At 43.9% G+C, this 22,472-nt stretch overlaps 1 protein-coding gene across 9 annotated transcripts in view; it reads left to right on the forward strand.

The window, feature by feature from the left end:
- The window catches only part of LOC117867266 (collagen alpha-1(XXVII) chain B-like), a 261,780-nt gene that overhangs the window by 72,823 nt on the left and 166,485 nt on the right, over positions 1–22,472 (forward strand). For all 9 annotated transcript variants that reach the window (XM_034752150.1, XM_034752151.1, XM_034752154.1 and 6 more), the window contains 3 exons: positions 10,022–10,075; positions 16,631–16,684; positions 18,741–18,794. In XM_034752150.1, coding sequence (XP_034608041.1) covers positions 10,022–10,075; positions 16,631–16,684; positions 18,741–18,794 — 162 coding nt within the window. The remainder of the gene's footprint in view (positions 1–10,021; positions 10,076–16,630; positions 16,685–18,740; positions 18,795–22,472) is intronic.

The following is a 22,472-nucleotide window of genomic DNA, read 5'->3' on the forward strand; positions in this document are numbered from 1 at the left end:
TAGACCTGGACAGTGACTTAATTGTGATAAGCATAACACTCACAGCTGTAGTTTGTGCTGGCACTACATACAGGGTTTTGTACTGGTATTTGTTAGGAACATGTACGTTTTTTTTATTATTTTTTATATTGAAATACTTTATATTGGTACAATCCCTAGCCTGGATGCAGCTTTGTTGTATAAGGATACCTTATATGGGAATAGCTGTACCAGCATAAAGCACCTTTGTACTGACATAACTGCATCCATGCTAGGGAAGTTCTACCACTTTAACTATGCTGCTATAAAGTGGTACCACATTTGTGTGCAGACAGTTCGATTGCACTGAAGAATGTGCACGGCTTAGTGAGGTCTGCAGAAAGAGAGTTAAAAGGTGCTGTGAACCACAGCAATAATGCTTACACGGAAGTTTCCAAATGTTAACTAAACCTTACAACCACACTCTGGAGTAGCACAGGAAGCCTGCACATGTGGAAAACAATGGGAAGTTTGCCACTGGATTCACTTCCATGGAAGCAGAAACAGACTTAGGGTAAAATTTTCAGAAGTGCTTAAGTGACTTAGGAGCTTAAGTCCCATTGAAAGTCAATGTTGCCATTTTACAGGTGGGCAAACTGATTTGCACAGGATCTCATAGCCAGCCAGTGGCAGAGCTGGGACTAGGACCCAAAGGTTTTTAATGTCAACTCTCTGCACTAATTTTAAGCTCTCAATAGATAGGAGAAATTCCATTGTGCAAGGAGGTAAAATGTTGCTATTGCACTCACTGATTCTTACCTCCATCACGCCATGAGCCTCAGAGCTTTGGAAGAGTCCGAGCTCCTGCTGTAGCATTTCCTTGCTACATTTTGTCTTTGGTTGCAAAAAAAAAAAAAAAAAATCCTCTTCTTTTTAAAAAAACGGGGGCTTTTTTCCCCAAGATGATAAAATTTCAGTCTGCTGTAAAGATTGTTCCAATCTCCTCATTCCACTAGGAAGGTTTTCCAGCTTCTAAGTAGAAGTGTTTAAAGAAACAGTTTGTTTGGCCTCATTTCAAATATTTAGCTCGTTTTTGAGCAAGCCAAAGGTCAGAGTGGAATCTGGAGGTCAGGAGCAGAAAAGCTGCTTTACATTGTGAAGCCCCCAAGTCTAATGAGTTTTCAATGAGTAGCCGTCCCTTTTGGATGAAGCTCTTTAGCATTTTGCCTGAGTTTTTTAATGTGTGTGGGGGGGGGGGGGGGGGGGAATTGCACACAGTTACACGTTTGTTAATTTGTGCAGACTGTGAACCAATACAAATAAAAGAGTTTCTGTGAGAGGGTTCCCATCTCTGCCCATGATGAACTGGCTGGCACTGTGGAGTTGACAAGTAGATGGCTTTCACATGAGTGACATTCCATCCATATTACAAGCCCAGCCACGTTTGGGAACCCCCTTACCCCACCCAACCCCATTTTCAGAACACATTGAGGGATTGTGTTCAACGCCTGGTTTCCATGCTGCTGATCCTCTGGTGACTGCTGATGATTAAAACAGTGTCCCATGATAAAACTTTCCATGGAATTTCTGGTGCAGAGGCTGGAAGACTTCAGATGTAAGTCGACTTGTTGCTGGGTTTTATTGTTTAAGCAGTGCCGAGAGTGAGCCAAGAGTGTGTGTGTGTGTGTGAATAATATGGGGCTGGTAGAATTTCAGCTCCTAACTTGCTGGACTCAATTTGTCCCATCTGATGCAAAGAAAAGAGAGAAATGAGATGATGATGATTACATATAGTTATAATACTTATGAGTATATACCAACCCTTTTAGTTGAAGGGGAAAGAAGTAGAGTTTAATCTAGAAGAGCATGAATAGAGGGTAGCAGCTAGCTCCAGCACTGCTCATCTATGGAAAGGTGGGTTTCAGAGTAGCAGCCGTGTTAGTCTGTATCCGCAAAAAGAACAGGAGTACTTGTGGCACCTTAGAGACTAACAGATTTATTAGAGCATAAGCTTTCGTGGACTACAGCCCACTTCTTCGGATGCGTGCTCTAATAAATCTGTTAGTCTCTAAGGTGCCACAAGTACTCCTGTTCTTTTTATGGAAAGGTGGCTACGTCTGGGAGATACTGATTAGGGATAGGTAATCCTGATGGTCTGCAAGGGGAGGGTAATGAAAACTGGATTAGGCTGAGTAAAAAAGGCAGATTGGACTGACACTGTCTTTGTGCAGTGTGTGTTGATAGAGGGATGGATGTCTCTGAGCCTTGGTTTGATGAGAAGAAGCTGCCTTTCAACATGTCATATAACAGGCGGTTAACTGGAATGGGAGCATCAAATGTTGCCGCTGTAGTTGCTTAGTGCCAATAGTTTGATGTGGTCCCTTTGCCGAGGAGCTGTCCTAAATATACCTTTGGTGAAGTTCCTTCTGTGTGTGGTTAGTTCAGGTGGGAGTAGTTAAAACTGATCTTACTGGAGTGGCTAAGGGTCGGTGAAGATGAGATTGTGCAGCTGAGAAGGGGCTTTGATTTGCTTTGGCATTTTATACGTTCTTTGTGCTTCAGTGTGAGAAAAAGAGACAAGACTGCAAGCACAATAGACTGGGGAGGCTGCTGGTTTTCCTATGATCCATTATTATTTATTTGTATCGTGGTAGCACCTAGGAGCCCCGGTCATAGACCAGCACCCCACTGTGCTAGGTGCTGTACAAACACAGAACAAAAGGACAGCCCTTGCTCCAAAGAGATTACGACCTAAGTATCTATGTTCCTGAGTTCTGGTTGAGGGACAAGTTTTAGGGGTTAAAGAGTACTTCATTCCCCATATCCATTTAATCATAGGGCACTTTGTTGAGATTGCCTATAAGCATGCGGCTTGTGGTGATGGAGAGATGGGCACCTGCACAGCAAAGACTCAACTGAGCCCAGCAGATTGCATAGGCAGCCCCACAGCTATTAGATGACAATGACTTGTTTATGACTATCCTTACATTCACAGCCATGACCTAAAGGTGAAAGATGTCCTGGTTTATTACCAAACTCCCTCCGATTTAGAATGTTTGCTAGGCAGGAGTTGTTTATACTTGGGCTGGCTGATTCTACAGCGTTGGAGTGTCCCCACAGTTTGTGATCACTTATTATAGCTGAAAGAGAAGCGTAATGAGCTGAATTGTAGCTGCTGGGATCAGTGTAAATGAAGGGATAGTTGCATCTGCCATTGGCTACAGGAGATAATAGAATGGCTCCATGAACATCTGAGACACACAATATTCTATTTAGGATTGATTGGGTTGCAGAAAGCTTGTTAGCTCCATTAGTGGTTTGATGGGGGGTCCATGTCACTGGGACATGTGCTATGCATAAGGGCACTTGTTTCTGAGATGGATGAATTGAAATGGGGTGTTGTGGTTTCTTTTTTCATTTTTGTTGCGTGCTGGGGTGGGTTGTTTATTAAATTTTGTTGCCTATGGGCAGATATGATGAAAGGCGAGAGGTGGTTGATGGTGAGACAGTATGAAAGAGGAGTGAGAAGTTGCCTGTGGGATTGGAGAGGAACAATAAGCGAGGTGAGGAATAAATGTACCCAGGGGCTGGCAGAACACCGAGACCATATCCATAGAGCATCTTAGCACTGATCTGGGTACATGTATGTGGGCTTGGAGGGTGGAGTTTAAAGTTCCACCAATTACTTCCATTGCGCTTATAGACTGGTGCGTTGCTTAACTCGGAGGGCCTGCCTGTTCAGCGTTGCACTGCTCAAAGCACCTGAGGCAGGTGCTGTCCTGTACGTTCTGTTACTCTGCCCATGGAGAGCTGTACCACGCTGAATCTTCCTCCTCTGCCAAGAATGTGGGTGTAAACTGAGATTAAAGGGCTAGCCATGTTGGAACATATCAAAATCAGTTATGTTTTACCATTTTAGGACTATTGCCAGACAACGCCCTTGTCTCTCCATAGCTGAGCTAGACATTTTAAATGGGACTTTCATAACCTTTGGGCTTGATCACTGCCGTGCCTTGGTTACTGGGTTGGACTTCCCACTACACCAGCAGCACATTGCCTTCCACTTAGTCAGATTGGGACACTTTGGAGATTTCGAGTGAGATGGATGTCTCCTGTTTTGATCTTGCTAACCCCATGTTCTGTTCATCTCCCTATGTCTCTGATCCTGCTCCCACTGAAGTTAATACTAAAACTCTTATTGAATTCAATAGTATAGGAACACCCCCTTAAACTAGGGATCTGGGTGTTTATCTTATTGCACATCTTATCACTGAGTGTTGAGAATTCTGATCTTGCAGGCCTTTGCTTGGACTGAAGACTGGTCCCCTTTTTAGGCTGGCTTTTGGTTAATGTTTCCTACAGTTGTGCTGGAAAAGTCTGCCTGTGAACTGTGTTAGGTACATTATTTGTTAGCCCATGAGTTTCTGATTGGAAGTTTAGCCATAGATAGGGCTACAGATTCGTTATAGCATTTTTTAAATAAAAAAAATCACAGAGCAGTCATGGTGAATTCCGTAAAAGTCACGGATTTAGTGATTGCTCCATGATTTTTGTTAAAAAAATGTCCTGACAGATATGGGGGCATTGACCATCTGTAGTAGCACCTTCCGCTCCAGCACCACAACCCTAATCTTGGTCTGAGTGGGGAGGGGAGCTGGGCCCAGACTAGGGTGACCAGATGTCCCTATTTTAGGGTCTTTTTCTTATATAGGCTTCTATTACCCCCCACCCCCATCCCAATTTTTCACACTTGCTGTCTGGTCACCCTAACCCAGACCCATGAGACAGCAGCCGCTGCTGCCGGGTGAGTCACCGACACCAAAAAAGTCACAGCCGAGCAGGAAAATCACGCTATCTGTAACTCTTTTCCCACCATGACAAAGCTGCAGCTGAAGCTATAGATTCCGCGTTTCCAGTTGGAAGCTGTGTGAGTGTCAATCGGCATTGGCTGGTCCCAGTTGGAGGTTGTGCTGCTGCCTATAGCTTTCTTGTTGAGAATTCTGTCTTGTATTCTGCTGGATAACAAGTCGCATGAATATGCACCAAAAGGAGACCAAGCTGTAAAATGGGATTTGAGCTGGGATGTTTGACTCTGAACTTCCATAACAGCTGAACTACCCTCGCTTTATAAATCTGGCTTGGCGCTTTAGACCTTGCGCTGGACTGCTTGCATTCACTGCTGATGCATGACACATTGTAGGATCTCGACTTTATAGAGATGTTGCTGCTCTAAGCTCTGTCATTAAAACTAATCCCTCTATAATTAGGACAATTTTTTCTTTGCACAGTTATGTGGCTCTAAATATTTCCTTGATCCCAAAGACCCTAGGGAAATGCTTTAATCAGAGACAGTGAGGAAAAATGGTCCAATGATTACGGCACTAGCCTGGGACTTGGGAAAAAATGTGTTCAATCCTTGCTCTGCCAGACTTCTCATTCTGTGAAACATGATGATGTACATAAGAACACCCAGACTGGGTCAGACCAATGGTCCATCTAGCCCAGTATCCTGTCTTCCGACAGTTCCCAGTGCCAGATTCTTCAGAGGGAGCTAATAGAACAGGGCAGTTATTAAGTGATCCATCCCCTGTCATCCAGTCCCAGCTTCTGGCTGTCAGAGGCTTAGGGACACCCAGAGCATGAGGTTGCAACCCTGACCATCTTGGCTAATAGCCATTTATGGCCCCATCCTCCATGAACTTATCTAATTCTTTTTTTGAACCCAGTTATACTTTTGGCTTTCATAACATCCCCTGGTAATGATTTCTGCAGATTGACTGTGCATTATGTGAAGAAGTACTTCCTTATGCTTGTTTTAAACCTGCTGCCTAATAATTTCATCAGATCACCTCTGGTTCTTGGGTTATATGAAGAGGTAACTAACACTTTTCTATTAACTCTCTCCACACCATTCATGATTTTACAGATTTCTGTCATATCCCTCCTTAGTTGTCTCTTTTCCAAGCTGAACAGTTCCAGTCTTTTTAATCTTTCTCCATATGGAAGCTGTTCCATACCCCTGAGCAACAAAAATGCTTTTCTCTGTATCTTTTCCAATTCTAATATATCTTTTTTGAGATGGGGGACCAGAACTGCACTCAATATTCCAGGAGTCAGCATACCATGGGTTTATATAGCTGCATTATGATATGTTATGTCTTATTATCTAATCCAGGGGTAGGCAACCTATGGCACGGGTGCCGAAGGCAGCACGCAAGCTGATTTTCAGTGGCACTCATACTTCCGGGGTCCTGGCCACCGGTCTGGGGGGCTCTGCATTTTAATTTAATTTTAAATGAAGCTTCTTAAACATTTTAAAAACCTTATTTACTTTACATACAACAATAGTTTAGTTATATATTATAGACTTATAGAAAGAGACCTTCTAAAAACGTTAAAAGGTATTACCGGCACGTGAAACCTTAAATTAGAGTGAATAAATGAAGACTCGGCACACCACTTCTGAAAGGTTGCTGACGCTTGATCTAACACTTTCCTAATGGTTCCTAACATTCTGTTAACTTTTTTAACTGCCACAGCATATTGAAGGGGATGTTTTCAGAGAACTATCCACAGTGACTCCAAGATCACTGCCTTGAGTGGTACAGCTAATTTAAACCCCATCACTTTTATGTATAGTTGGGATTATGTTTTTCAATGTGCATTAGTTTGCATTTATCACCATTGAATTTCACCTGCCATTTTGTTGCCCAATCACCCAGTTTTGTGAGATCTCTTGGCAGTCTCCTTTGCACTTAACTATCTTGAGTAATTTTGTATCATCTGCAAACTTTGCCACCTCACTGTTTACCCCTTTTTCCAGATCATGTATGAAATTATTGATCAGCACTGGTCCCACTACAGATCCTTTGGGGACCCTGCTTCTTACCTCTCTCCATTCTGAAAACTGACCATTTATTCCTATCCATTGTTTCTTGTCTTTTAACCAGTTACTGATCCATGAGGGGACCTTCCCCTTTATCCCATCACTCCTTACTTTGCTGAAGAGCCTTTGGTGAGGGACCTTGTCAAAGACTTTCTGAAAGTCCAAGTACACTATATTCATTGGATTACTCCTGTCCAAGTCTTTGTTGACCCCCTCAAAAAGTTCTAATAGATTGGTGAGGCATGACTTCCCTTTACAAAAGCTGTTTTGACTCTTCCCCCAACAAATCTGTTGGCTCAACAAATGCTCATGCTACAAGATGTAATAAAAAAACACTATGTTTATTACACTAAATAAACATTAAGGCTGTGTCTTTCGAAGGCGATTAAAGGCACTGAATTCCTTTGTTAGTTGTACACTAATTCCATTTGTCTCCTTTGGAAATCACAGCCTGGGAGATTTGGACCCAAACATGCAGAAGTGATGACAGCAAATATTACAGTCTCTCTCAGAGCTGAGAAAGCAGCCAAATAACTTTCTCTTTATCCACCAATCTATGCTCCTCCTTTAAATCAAGAGTAAATGAAACTACTCCTACTGGTGGCATAAAGGTTGTGCATGTTGGCAGAATATGAATCTTCAGAATTGACTCTTCAAATTGCTACACCTCCCAGGAACTTGTTCTGGGATTTAGCAGCATTATTACGTCTGCCTGGAAAGTTAGCAGATTTCATCTGCTCTGCATAAAGCCTGGGATAATTTATACTTAGTTTCTTATTCCAGATAGTGCCTTAAATAGTCTTTGGAAAACATGTTTCGTTCTTTTAATAAATGATTTAAAAGGAGATATTGCTGTATATCATCTATCGTAGGTATTTTACAGTGCCTATTGCCCTTCGTATTTGGGCAGAGAAAATTGCTATAGCTTTTTGAGTGAGGGTCACAGACTATATTTTTAATCGTTTATGTATCTATTTTTTAAACGAACAAATCATTAAAATGTCACTGGGGAAAACTGAAGCTCATTTTAAACAGGGACTTTACTCTATACCAATCATAGTATGGATTTGCATTCCAGTCTCATCAGAGCCTCTAAAAAGGCAAAATTTCAAGTGCTTTCCAGGGGATATGCCCTGAAGGTTAAACAAGTAGTTAAACCAATAAAATTTCATTCTAGCAAGTACTTCTGTGTCCCCTTATTTCAGCTCTCAGAAATGTGCCTGCTGCTTATTCTAAAATGCCAAGTAAATCGCTCTAAATGTATACAGTCTTCTTGATACCCCAAATCTCTGCTCCCTCTGGGGCTTTTGCTGCTATTTTGGTTCCTGATGAGGATGCAGCTATGTCCACAAAGCGTACTTTATACTGATGTAGTAAAGCCACCTCCCATGAATGAAACAAGCTAATCTGGTAGAAGCACAGCTTTGCTGGAACAGCTGTGTCTATGCTAGGGACTTCTGCCAGCACAGCTCTGTCGGTCAGAATCACACCCCTGACAGACATGGATTATGTCTCTATTACAGACTTCTGCCAGCATAGCTAAGTTTTATGCATTATGCACCCTGGTACCGTACTGAGCCTAAGCACAAAGCCTCCAAGGCTGCCAGGAGTTTAAAGGTCCTATTGTCTGCTAGCATAATTACGCTGAATAGTGTCCCTAGGGAGGAAGTCAGGTCACATAGGATATATGGTTGCAGAGAAGCTCTTAGACTTGAGGCCTGGTATTAACTGAAGTCAGGAGCTGTGTGGAAGCCCAGCACACCTGAGAGATCACTGCTTTACTGACATTGCTAACGCAGTTGCAAGTGGTTAGTGGGTTGCTCTCTGAAGTGGTTGCTGGCACTTTGCATATCTGCACTCTGGTGGGAGATTCCTGCAGTTGTGCATTGATGGGAACGTAGGTTTTTAAACCATCTCGCATCCCCTGTGTCTCTGCATTGCAAACTGCTCATGTTCTTGGTCTTGTTACAGTACTATTTGCCATACAAGAACAATCTGCTAACACTAGGGTTACCATATTTAAGGTTTTAAAAAAGAGGACACTCCACGGGCCCTGGCCCCGCCCCAACTCCGCCCCTTCCCCAAAGTCCCTGTCCCAACTCCGCCCCCTCCCCTGAGCGCCCCGCATTCCCCCTCCTCCCTCCTAGCCACGCGAAACAGCTGCCCGAGCGCTACCAGCTTCATGGTTTGCCGGGCAGCCTCCAGACCCGCTGCACCCCCAGCCAGGCACTTCCCCTCCTGGGCTCTGGCTGCGCTGGGGAAGCGCCCGGCCGGGGGCGCAATGGATCTGGAGGTCTGGGGGCTGCCCGGCAAACCGTGAAGCCGGTAGCGCTTGGTCAGCTTGGCTCTTCAGCTACACAGAGCTGAGGTGTCTGGGGGGAGCAGCAGCAGCCACCGCCACCGCAGGGAATCCGCCTGCAGCTCACAGCCTGCCGGAGCTGCTCAGGTAACAGGGGACTGGGGCAGGGATGCCGGCATTTTCCCAGACATGTTCGGCTTTTTGGCAATTCCCCCCGGACGGGGATTTGAGGACCAAAAAGCCGGACATGTCCGGGAAAATCCGGATGTATGGTAACCCTAGCTAACACAGAGTCAACCCTGTCCAGCCACAGTGCCATTATCTCCTTGTTACTGCTAAGAGGGCCACCTAATCAGTGTTCTGCTTAAGCCACCTCCCTCCTGGAAGGAGCAAACTGCAGCTATATATTTCATGGAGAGGAAGAGTGACTGAAATGCTCACACCAGCTCTATCCCTTCTGCTGCCAGGAATGGCTTTTCTTAATTACAGATGTTTCGGGGATAGTGGCCTGGTCTGCACTTAAGTATTGCCTGCATAGTTATGTTGGTTAGGAGTGTGCAAAACTCTGACCAACATTGCTTGCTGTCAAAAGTCCCCATGTAGATGTAGTGTTGTTGCGCCCCCTTCCCCCCGCCCCCAAGGTCCTCTTTTCAATCTAGCTTATTGTGTTTGGGGACCTGGATCACATCTAGGAGGGTTTGCAGGTACAGCAAAACCTTTCTAGTATAAAGAAGGCCTGTGTCATTCCCGGGGATTGGACTGAGCCTGGATTTGAGCTTCCTCAAAGTTCAGGGGCACTTGGAGCTGGGGTTTTTGGCGCCATCCATATTGAATAATGTTGATCTGTATAGATTTATTATGCCTCTGTTTTGTTTTAGGGTCCTCCTGGTCCCCATGGAAACCCTGGCCGCCCTGGTCTACCTGGCCCTAAAGTAAGTATTTGCCAGTGTGAAAAGCTTTTGCCTTCTAGCTCCAGAGGAGACCCCAGTAAGGAGAGAGAGAGAGAGCATCTAAGGCTACTCGATCCCCCAGGGGAATAATTGTAAGGGCTCTTTCACCACCTCCCGTGTACACCACACTGCGAGGTCCTTTCCCTACACCCTGTGAAACTCCCTGCAGCATTGCAAGGCCTGCCTTCCCCACCCTCAAAATTCACCAGAGGCTCCCAACAGCACCACGGACGTCTTCACCCTCCACAAGATCAGACGTCCATCCTGTAAGCACCCCGGCTGTTGTTCAGCTGCTTTGGGCTTCTCCTCTGGACTCTTCAGCACCCTTAGTCAGCTGTGTGACTGTGCTACCCCAGTCCAGACCGCCCAGACAGCAGAACTGGTGAAATCTTCCTTTGTCTGTCTCCTCCCTTCCCTGAAATCCCTTCCATCGCTCCTCTTCCCCTCCAAAATTCCACCCGGACTGTCCGTTCTTTGCCTGATGTCCCCTTTAATACCATGCAAAGATCCACTTCAGAGTCCTGGCCAAGATTTTGGGAACAGTCAGCAAAGAGGTTGTCCCCAAAGAATCCATCCCAGGTTTGACCCTGAGCACAATACCTGCAAGGACAAAACTCTGGGGGAGTGAGTCACTATCCTGTCACTGACTGTGCATTACCTCCAACACAGCGGAAAGTGTCAAAACTTAGTGCTTTGGTTAAAGGAGATCCTAGTAACCTGGGACATAATATCCTACCTGGCCCCTAAAGTCCCACAGTACATCACCTCTTCTGTGTATTCCAAGTTTCCCTAGTTGCTTCCTTTTGGATGTCCTCTGCTTCCCTCCCCATCCCAGCCCCGCCAAATTCTATGCTCCTTCCTCTACTGATTGCCCCCAAAAGCCTTTACTTCTGCCCCTCTCCTTTTTCTTTCCCCGCCTCCCATACAAAAGTTCCGCTGCTGCCACTGCAGTTCAGTAATAGCACCGCTGACAGTACAGCACTTGGGGTATCAAAGATTTGGCCAGTCAGAAGCAAGGCCTCGTCTGGCTGGCTAGAATACATTGTTAAAGATGTAGATGAAAAGACGGACTAATTCCGGTGTGTTGGCCAACATTCCCTCTTTCAGAAACTTCCATTCTAATATCCAGCTCGATCCATTATATAAACACGTTCTCTAGACAATGTAAAGGTTCTAGAATGGATTCTATTTGAGGCCTGACCTAATCAGAACTAGCTTTAGAGCTACTGGTGGCCCAAGTGAGACCAGAAATTAGTGTCCTATATAGGACCGGAGAAAGGAATGCAGGAGGAGGGAATCAGTGAAAATCTCTCTAATAAGCACTAACAAAATGAAAACGCTTACGATTTCACATCAAATTGAAGAGAAGGTGCAAACAAGAGTAGATTCTTTTCATTAGCACATCAGTAGGAAGAGATGTTACAATTGCTATTGATGTTCTGGGGGAAAGAGTCTAGCAACCTGGCATTTCTGCCTCTGCATAATTAAAAAGCAGGTACCAGAGATGTGCTGGTGCACAGCAGCTGTTCTGTATTTTAAAAGTGTAGTTATATGGTCTGAAAAGTGAGGTTATAAAATGTCTACATCTTGGAATTCTGTATTTATTCCCTGTCAATGGCTTCCGGATCTCACTTCTTGATTTCACTTTGTAAAACTCAACATCTTTTTATCCTAGCTGACAGCCCTGCAAACTGAACATGGGATCTGCAAATTCAAGTTTTTTTGTGGGGGAAGCCAGTTCCCCTTGAATTGTTAGTACCCCGTGATGATTTTTTGCTATGTACAAGGCAATAGTCCCAGCTTTCTTTTCTCCAGCTGTCTTGACCCTGCCATTTGATATATATATTTTTCTTCTCTTTCCTCTACACCATTCTGAACAGGTGGACTTGAGACATTAAATGTTTGGTGGGAAGACAAATGGACCAATGCATATCATAGATGCATTCTAGTTACAGTGCTTTTCCCTACTAAGGTGCAGTCAAGTTATACAGAATAGTGGGACACAGTTGACAACTTGGAGAAAACAATGCTCCCTTCCCCACCCAACCCATAAGAAAAACTCCTCATCCCCAAGGCAAGCTACACTTCACAGTATGCTTTGATGATCAGCACATCTTGGGGTTTATTGGATGACTGTGGGGAAGCAGTCCTGGAACAGAGCTCCACGTGCACTGAGAACACCCTACATTCAGCTCTGTCAAATTCAAATCTTTGGACCTGATAGCTGAAGAGTCCCTTGATGAGTTCTCTTGATCACCATTCGCTGATAGCTGAAGAGTCCCAGCTGCCCTCCTTGCTTGTAGGTGCACTAGGAAAAAGAGGTGGCTTCAAAGGAAGCCAGGACCCAAACTGTAGTTCAAAGTTAACATCATGAATTGCATCCAGAAGTAAGTTGGGAGTCCAATACTGTCTATGCAGCAGAGGTGATAAATGTTTCATGCGTATGACTCTGATAGGCACATGGGCCTCCAGCTAGTGCACAATGTAGAGTTTCTGAGCAGCCTGGTTAATCATATCTGTCTAACTTCTTGTCAGTGGCTTGAAAAGGTCCCAGTAAAGGAAAAGAGAGAGCCTCTAGGCTGACAACCATCAGCTGTGGTAGGTGGCTTATCACGATGGTTTCCAAGGCAGAGGGAGAACTCAGTGTCCCTTAATAATGTGAAAACCATAGCTAAGTCTTGGGCTGAGAATGAATCTACATCTGGCCAGAGAATCAGCTGAGCAGCGACATAGTTCTGCTGGAACTGAGGGTGCTGTCGCTCCCCCTGGCTTGAAGTGGTTTCCATCATATAAAGGGTTTACAGTTTGGTTCAATGGCTCTCAGCATGTACAAATTGTTCCAGCACCCCCGAGCAGTGACTTTTGCAAAACACTATACAGACTGGGTAGTTCTATCTCTTCAGGTGCCACCTCTTGGCAGGCATGTACGCAGTGCTGTGGTTTTCTCTTTCCTTCGTGCCCCACTTCATTTGGCTGGTATTTAAAGCCCAACTTCTCAAACTCGGGAAGAAGGAGAGCAGAATAGACTTTGCACCATCTCTCATTTTCGTAATGAATCCACATTGCATTAATCTTGACAGGTGGGCTTCCATATTTGGGACCTGACTTTTTATCTAGAAGTGCTGAGTGTCTACAGCTACAACTGAACTTAGTGGGCACTGCAGGTGCTCAGTATCTCTGAAAATCCATCCCCTGACAGGCAGGCTAAGTAGTGCTGGCCTCAGTTTTTCCTGTTGAGGCACTCCGGCAGCTAGCGGAGGTCTTCCCTAGATAGCACTTTATAATAATAATAGCTTGGAAAAAACAAGCAATCCAACAATGGAGACCAAACTTTCCCAGACAGATACAGCTTGGAAAATATGACTAGAACAAATCTCTGTCACTGAGGAAGAGAACCAGGAGCATACTTATTATCAGCTGAATTAACAGGGCACTGATAAGACCAGGCGGTCAATTGCACATTAGGGATTTCATGATAAATTTTATTTGACCAAGGGGTGGGTGTGTCTGTGTGTTTATACCATAGTATAAAATCACTTGTAGGTTTATACTGCATTTTAGAGCTGTCCTGTTACATTGTCAAACAAGTGAATTTTTTTAAATGTACCCCATGTTAAGAATTCCACCTTGTTCCTGTCCATTATGGTGAATCTTAATAGGCATATGTATTTAAAAAGTTCTTTTAAATAGTACTATATATATTTTTGAGCCAAATTCCCTGCTGTTGTAAATGGGCACCGCTTCTCTGGAGTTCACCCATTTGTACCCCCAGAGAATTTAAACTGTCGTTTTTTTCTCAAATATCTGTAATACTATAACTGTTTAAATGAACCTCTTGCCACTTTGCATTTCTTTTGTTGTCTTTGGCAACAGCAGGTGACTTCATGTCTAGTTAGGGAAGATGATGATAATCTCTCAATTTGACATGGACTTCTGTTGTACTAAAGACCATGCTTGTTGACTTGCTAATGACTTGATGTAGATCTGCTGATAGCATTCGGTGTTGAGGGAAGGGTTTCTCCATCAGCCCAAGCATGTTTTGTAAAGCTGTGTAAAAGCTGTTGCTGGAATGGGGATTGTCTCTCTCATCTGGAGGCCTTTTGGACTGAAATGTTAGTGGCTCTTCTGAATAAATCTTCCATTCTATAATGATAGAGAGGATAAATTTCCTTTGGGAGTGTGGTTTGGCTCTAGAAACTTTGATGTTTAAAACACTGCTAGTAGTTGGATTTCTGGGATGGAGTATTTTAATTTCACAGCTCCTGACTTTTTACAGATTGGGAAAAACCTTTTTTCATGTTACAAGGGAAAACAATATGGCCTGTTAGTTAGAGCAGGGAACTGAGCATCAGGATTCCTGGGTTCTATTCCTGGCTCTACCACTGTCTTGCAGTGTGATTTGGGGGTAAGTCAAGCTCTCTGTGGCTCAATTTACCCACCTATATAATGGATCCAATAGTGCTGACCTCACAAGCATGGTCTGAGGCAGTGTCTTGGTACAGTGCTTTGAGATCCTCCAGTGAAAGGTGCTATAGAAGTTCAATTAGTACAGCAGACCCTCGCTTGAACGCGCGTCTGTATAGTGTGATTTCGCTTATAGCACGGGACCGCGCATAGATCCTGAATTTAATTAATTACATTGGGATCCAGGGTAACGCGTTCCCCGCATTAACGCGGGACCGCACATGGATCCAAAACCCTGGGTTGAAGCGGGGGTCCAGTGTACTTAGTTTACACTACTCTAAGTGATCAAGCTAAGTAGATGTGACTGGGAAGGGAACATAAAGTACAGACATCTGCCTGCAGGAAAAAATGCTGCTTTTGCAGAATAAAAAATGCTCCACAGTCCATGAGGACACTTACAGCGACCATATTAATCTGCTCCCAACAATAGCAGGTCCCATAAGCAGCTCAGAGGCCTGCAAAGGAGGATGCCACAGAAGGGAACTGCGGGGATGATAACAGCTGCATGCAAAGTGAGATTATCTGCATGACTTAATTTACTGTTTGGCAAACCCAGAAGTCTTCATTCAGAATTTGAACAGATACATCTGCATCAAATCAGCAGTGCTCTCTACAGTCTACATCCAAGAAATCTCTCTGACCAAACCTGTCGGCTTGTGGAGGACAGAGGGAAAGGGAGATTTACGCTGTGTGGAAGTTTGGAAGGAAGTGTTAACATAAGCACATCACAGTGAGGATGGAAGAATAGCTGCTTATCTAGCTGTAACCGGACCGTTATGCTGTTAATGAGAAACACTGGTTAAAAATACTTTTTCGCAACTTTCATGAAAGAACCTCAAAGCACGTGACAAATATTAATTGACCCTCACAACTGTCCCATGCAAGTCGGTAACTGATGCCCATTTTACAGATGTTCATACAGAGGTTGTGACTTACTTAAGATCACAAAAGGGAAGAAACTATAGAGGCATAGCACTGAGACTTCTGAGTGTTAGGTACCAGATTGTAGTAGAGATACTAGACAGATCTAAACTTCTTCGGATGCATCCGAAGAAGTGGGCTGTAGTCCACGAAAGCTTATGCTCTAATAAATTTGTTAGTCTCTAAGGTGCCACAAGTACTCCTGTTCTTTTTGCGGATACAGACTAACACGGCTGCTACTCTGAAACTAGACAGATCTAAGGTTCTGCATGTGCTGAAGCCTACCTGTGACATGCCAGAAGAATCTAGTATGTTCCAACCTTCTGCCCTCACATGCTCCCAACTAATTCTCTGTGTCCTGTGTCCCATTTGGCCAAGCCCCACCTGCTAAGAATTTGGGCTGGGTTTTCCAAAGGAACCTATTGGAATTAAGTGTCCAAATTCTACTGAAATTCTAGTTGGGACCAGGGCACCCAACTCCCTTTGGCTCCTCTGAAAACCCCGATCCTAAATCCTGATTTCTCTGCAGGAGCAAGAAACCTGCAACTTGAGTCTCAGCTGTGGGAAGGGAAAATTAAGAATACTACCACTTAAGATATAATGTGCCTCTTTCATCTGCCAGCTTAGAAACCCTACTACTGCTCTTGAGTCTTGCCGCTGCTAGCTCCTAATTAGTATACTTTTCCCTCTGGTTTCATCTGTCCCCTACAGTTAAATCCGGAAACAGCATCTACAGTAAGTTGCTGACCCATACTACTTAGCAGTAGCAATGGGCGTGGAGTGTTGTTTTGTGATGGTAATTTATAGGGGAAAACTTGGGGTGGGGAGGGTGGGAAATCACAACTGTGCAGCAAATATGGGAAGTCATGGCATTGCTTTCTTCCAAATATTTCTCTGGTTCTTTTAATGCAACCAAAAATAGTTAAAAACCTTTAGTGCTGTAGCAGCAACGAACAAGTTAAAAAAACAACCCTAGCCCATGCTCCAGTAAAGTGGAACCAGATAAGAAAACTTTCACAGGTGTGGGAGGAGGGGATGAGAGGAGGCACAATAAAATCGTTTTAGAAGTCTAAGGCTCCGTTCAAACAAGACCAAATGTATAAAATTTGGGTTCTCTTCAAATATGGTCATGAGATTAATTCTTTGTTTCAGGGCCAAAAAGGTGATCCTGGACTGTCACCTGGAAAAGCTCGTAATGGAGAGAAGGTAAGCATCATTTTTATTATTTATTAGACAGAGATTGGGGCCCCGTTGTTCTAGCAGCTGTCTATATACCTAGGAAGAGACAGTCCCTGTTCCAAAGAGTTTACAATCTAAGCAGAAAAAGCCCCAGAGGTTCTCACTTTACAGATGGAGGGGACTAAAGAATTAAGAGATTGTCTGCACTTCAACCAGAGGTGTGATTGCACTTGTGTAGGCATACCCATATTAGCTTTAATCTGGCTAGCATGGCTAAAAGTAGTAGGGAAGACACAGCTGTGCTGGTTTCAGCACAGGCTGTATAAGCATCCCTGGAACCTTGAGAATGTGCCCATATTCCCAGCCCATGCTGGGGTCTGTGATTTGCTCAAGATCACAGAGGGATTCTGCAGCAGAGCTGGGAATTAACTTGGATCTTTTGATCCAGTGGCTTAATTGCAAGGTCTGCCTAGCTGTCTGGGGTGAGGGGGAGAGATTTATCTTGATCATCATACTCAAAGTAGGTTGCATATATGCTCACCGTGGTGTGTGAGACTAGATTTCCCCCCCACACACACACTGATGTCTAATCAAATCAGTGCAAACCATGCAAGAATTTTGGGGTTTAGCCTTTGTTAAAGATCAAGGGGTTCTATTGCTAAACCTTTTCAATAAATTAAGATCTGAGTTTTGCTGTTTCACAGTGAATTGGTTTTTACTGATGTCTGGTAATAATTTCAATATTTATGTGAACCCCTAACAGAGGAACAATCAGAGTTCCCTAATGTGTGTATTGATTTGTTCTTTTATTAGTGCCAGCACACTTCCTCCTTCATAACTCGTGTCCAATACAATTAAACTCCCTCTCCCTCCCCCCACATCATGAAACTTTTCCTATTCATGTACAGTTAATGGAAAGCATCTGCCATGAAGGGATTATTTAATTTGAAGCCAGGTGCCTTTGGGCCATAAATTAAGACACCCAAAACCCATAAAGATGATGAAGTTAGAGATCATTGAAATTATTCTTTCAGCTCACCAGCATGAGGTGCCCTTGAAATGTTTTGAGCTGCTTCAGAATGGGTAAGATGTGGAAAGCATCTGCCAGAAAGATGTGTAACAGTTTTTTCACCAAGTATGGCTAGTGTAAGCATGAGTACAGCCCAGAGTACACTTAGCCCATGTTAACAAGGCCTTGTTCCTGATAGTATTTATAGAAATTCAGAGCTTTCAGCAAAAGTTTGGAGTAATGCCTAATTCTTCAGCTATTTACTCCAAACTCATGTTAAATAAAGACTGAAATAATCAGTCACAGTCGATGCTGAAGTCCTAAGAGTTCGTTGAGTCTAGTCAGAGAAAGCCAAACTGTACTGTAAGTAAGGAACCGGATGTGGTATGTAAATAACTTGCACCAAAGGGCCCGGTCCATTCTTAAGATGTTTCTAATACACCAGTCGGGGTTGAATTCAGTCCTTTCCCAGGAGTACAGGCAACCAGCAAATCTCTCCTTCTAAGCAGCCAGGAAAAGATCATTCAACATTGTGTATACAAGGAAAATAATTTTATTCTCAGAGCTATCGGAGACTGAGTTGGAGCAATGGGCTGAGCCACTTTAGTAGTAGTAGGGTAGTTTACGAACCTGGCTTCTGGATTTGACAAATGGAAGCAGCCGATGCCTGTTGTTCATGTTGCGTTTAAAAGACAGGATTCTGCTGTTTAAAATCCTGCCAAAATGCCATTGCAGTGTGCAGCTGAAGGTGATAATTGAAAAGAGGGCTCACATTCTGTTGGTGAAAAACTGGAGTCCCCACAAGAGCTGCCGCTAATTCACTAGTTTACTGTTTAGGTGAGGCAATTAATAGAGAGAGTGTGAATTTACAATTATCTTTTAATGGCACCTTTCTTACTTCTATACGTTCTTTTTTAGTGGATTTCTGAGGAATTAAGAGTACGAGTCACAGATACCAGCAATTCAGCCCCCGTATTGTGAAATCTATTCTATGACAAATAATTTCAGTAAGACCATGTGGCAAGTGGGAATAAAAGCAGCTGAAAACTAATGAGGCATGCTTGTGTTTTGCAGGGAGATATGGGTTTACCTGGTTTGAGTGGGCTTCCTGGACCATCTGGTCGGAAGGTAAGCACATTTTCGTTTCCAGTGAATTAAACTAATATTGTCAATAAATAACCGTAAGTACCCTTCTCAAGCATCTTTCACTATAAAATTTCAGAGTGCTTTCAAATATTTTAATTAAGCCTCAACACTCAATGTGGGGGAAGCAAGTTGCTGTTTGTGTTTTACAAATGGGTAAATTGAGGCACTGAGATTAAGTGACACCAGTGAGATCAGTGTTCTAATCCCTGCTTCTGACATGGAGTTCTGACTCCCATGCTGCTTTTCTAGGCCCTGGGGCTAGACTGTCTTTCTACCCTCTGACTCTGTGTATTGACCAGGAAAAGCGGCCAGGCTTAGGTCAGGACATGCTAGCCAAGTCATTCTAAACTTGGTCTGTCTTAGGTCCTTATACAGCCCCCAACACTATAGAATCTGAGCACTTCACCAATTTTAATGTATTTATCTGCCCAGCATGCTGTGAGGCAGGACAGTGCTATTATCCCCATTTCCCCATTGGGAAACTGAGGCACAGAGAAGGTAAGTGGCTTGCCCCAGGTCACACCAGAAGTCTGTGTCAGAGCAGGGAACTGAACATGGGTCTCCCAAGATGAGCACCCTACCCATTGGAACATGCTTCCTCTAAATGCATCCCCGGCCTATACATTTGTAGGAGGAGGAGTTTTTCTCCCTATATTTTGAATGAAGCTTGAAATTAACATGGATCTGCTTTGTTTGCTTCCATATTTGTGCCATCAGCAGCACAAATGTCACCAGGAATGTGCATTGGTCTGAGAATGCCATCAAGTGCTGGAGTGTGAGATTCCTCACTGCCATGTCTCCCCATTGGTGTTTGCTTCCCCACATTAGTGCCCCAATCATGCTAGCACTGTTAATTGTGTCCATGCTTCTAGTGGTGGCAAATTCCACCGCTTGTGCGAGTATGTGTGGAAGCTCCCCGCCCCCCCCAATACAATTCTGTTTTTTGTTTTACCCTGCTGCAAAGAAGCATCAATCTATTGTAGTGGCTGGGAAGATTGAAATAAATGGCTTTCAGGGAGCATGAATGAGGCCTCTCCCAGCCTGGAGATGCTTAAGAACTACCTCCCAACATGGGACTCCTGATTGCTTCTTCCTTACTATTTGATACACTAGCGACTTTGGTGAAAGTTTCAAAGTAGTAGGGATTTCACCTCCAGGTTGCTGATCTGGAGCAAGCTCTGCTGATAGTGTCTGGAAGCTGTTCAGTGGCTTATGTGAAAAGGGTCTCAGGGTCTTCATGGCCATTCCCGGTTGGCAAATATTGACATTGCAAAACTGACCATCCTAATTGCCACTCTTTTGATCATCTCAGCAGAGAGGTCAAGACGTGAATGAGTCATTGAGAATGAACTGCCCCTCTAAGCAATTCCCTGGCCCTATTCCCCACATGGGCATGGACGTGCACATGCACACAAACACACACCCCTACCTCAGTATAGGGGATGTGGCTATTGGAGTAGTGCAAGGTGAAAATTTTTGATTGAAACTTTTTTCCACAAAAAATATTCAGCAACACAGAAATATGTAGCAAAGTAGTGTTAATTTCACCTGGTTGTGTCAGTTGGGCAGGGGGTTGGGGGAAGGTTGTTGGGTTTTTTTTTGTGTGTGTGTGTGTGTTTTTTTTAATTTAAAGGTTTCCATTTTAACTCTTTTAAATGAAACATTTTGATATTTTGATTTCAAATGACTTTTCATTTCTAAATTTCCTTTAACTTTTTCAGTCTAAAACAAATGCTTGAAATTGAAATAAATCATTTTGTTCAACACAAAATTCATTTTTATGGAGGGGTTTGTTTTTTTTTTTTAATTGCTGGTGAACCAAAAAGTCAATTTTTTTTTTTTTTTTTTTGCCCTCTTCTAATTTGGAGAGCTTCCACTATGCTGCCCACCTGTTCCTGTTCTGTGGCTAGAGGGGTTCAGACTCCAGGACTGCCACTTGGTCCCCTTTCATCCGCTGAGGGGGAGCTGTGCTTATTTATCCGATGCCTAAACACTGGGGAAAGTAGGAGAGGGAATGGCAGTAGAAATCGTCAGCAGGGGGCAGTGGTGTTTGTTCCACCTGAGTAGAGCCAAGCAGTGGGCTGACTGGGGCTTAGCTAACCCCCACACTCTGCTTTCACAAACTAGTTCTAATGAATTAGGTGCAAAGAACACAGTTTTCTTAGCATAGCAGCTCATAAAACAAAGCCTTGCGGTTTTGATCAGCAAAATGCAATGTCAGGACAGAATGGGCTTATGGTGGAAAGAATGGAGCAGGAGTAGGAGACTAAACAAATAGACCCAAAGCCAATGCACAGGCCCCACACCTGACTTTGGAAAACCTGAAGCACATTCAGGAGTTGTTGTGGAAGGGGCAGTGGGGGAGTGTTTCTCCTTCTTCAAGGACACGAGTAAGTTGGATTGTGAGATTTTTCCTTCAGTGCAGCAAAAAAGAGGAACTAGCTTGGCAGATGCTTTGGTGCTGCCTGGATTTTATTAGCCTTCTAAATTAAGAAAACTTTTTTAAAAGCTGTTGGAGAAATATTTGGAAAAACAATTTATAATCTGTATTCCTTGCTGGCAGCTCCCCAGTGAAAATACCATGGTGTTTGGCTGCAGGCAGGCAGCCCATTTAGCCTACAAGAAAATGGCAGAGTCTTGAAAATTGGCATAAGCAAGCGCAAAAAGGTACTGTTCTTCCATGGGACAATTGAGAAAAGAACATCATGCAGGGGGGTTGGATGGAACCCCATCCATATCTGTCTGCAAACTCTGTGTAAGAATTTCCAAAGAGACAGAAGTTTCCCTCATGGGTTTCTCTCTACCACAAACATTTTTCCTTCTGAAAGAAGCAGTTGGCTCTGCGCTCTTTGAGATGGAGCCGCTACCAAAGGCCTGTAGTTCCGGATGGCATGGTTTGTGCCATAAGCAAATGTACCATGTAAATTTGGTTTGGATACTCTGGTCTCTGAGTGCCCACAAATATTTTTTGCCTTTGCCCAGCTACAGGGTATGTGAAACAGCTGTTCAAACAAGGGATACCAAAAACATTGTGGTGTGGTCTGAGAGAGAGACATTGCTCATCCACTTCACATGGAGTGAATTTTGCTTTTGCTGAACAGCAATTTTAGAGAATGGTGGCAGGACCTGAGGCACCAGAAGGGAAGTGCATTAAAGAAAACTAATAGCTCGTAAATGTCTCTTGGCGTTTGGCTGTCGGATGCAGAATATGACCATCTTGCAAATTGATTCTACTGACGTACTGTGCAACATGTCCTGAGACAGGATGTTGCTGAGGACAGAACAGCTGCTACTGTAGCTGAATGTAAGGCTGTGCATGATATTGAAAGAGTGAGTGACTCACCCAAGGTCATGCAGTGAATATGAGGCAGAGCTGGGAACTTGAACCCAGGTTTCATGGGTTGCCAGTTGAGGGTCCCAGCGTCAAGACCATCTTTCCAAATAGGCTGCATTTAGTGGCCTCTTCCAGCCCGGCCATGGCCCGAGGTCTGCTTGTTGAAGCGTGTCCATTTCCCACAGAAATGCCCACTGTCATCGTAGCTATGATAGTGCGGATTATAAACATTGTCACGGCTGAGCAAATCGTTCAGTGAAGTGTAATTTCCCCATGTAGTGACAGCCCCTTGTGTTTAATCGCCCTGTAATCATCAGGAAGTGTAT

This window comes from Trachemys scripta, chromosome 17 (genome assembly GCF_013100865.1).
Source record: "Trachemys scripta elegans isolate TJP31775 chromosome 17, CAS_Tse_1.0, whole genome shotgun sequence".
Lineage (NCBI taxonomy): Eukaryota > Metazoa > Chordata > Testudines > Emydidae > Trachemys > Trachemys scripta.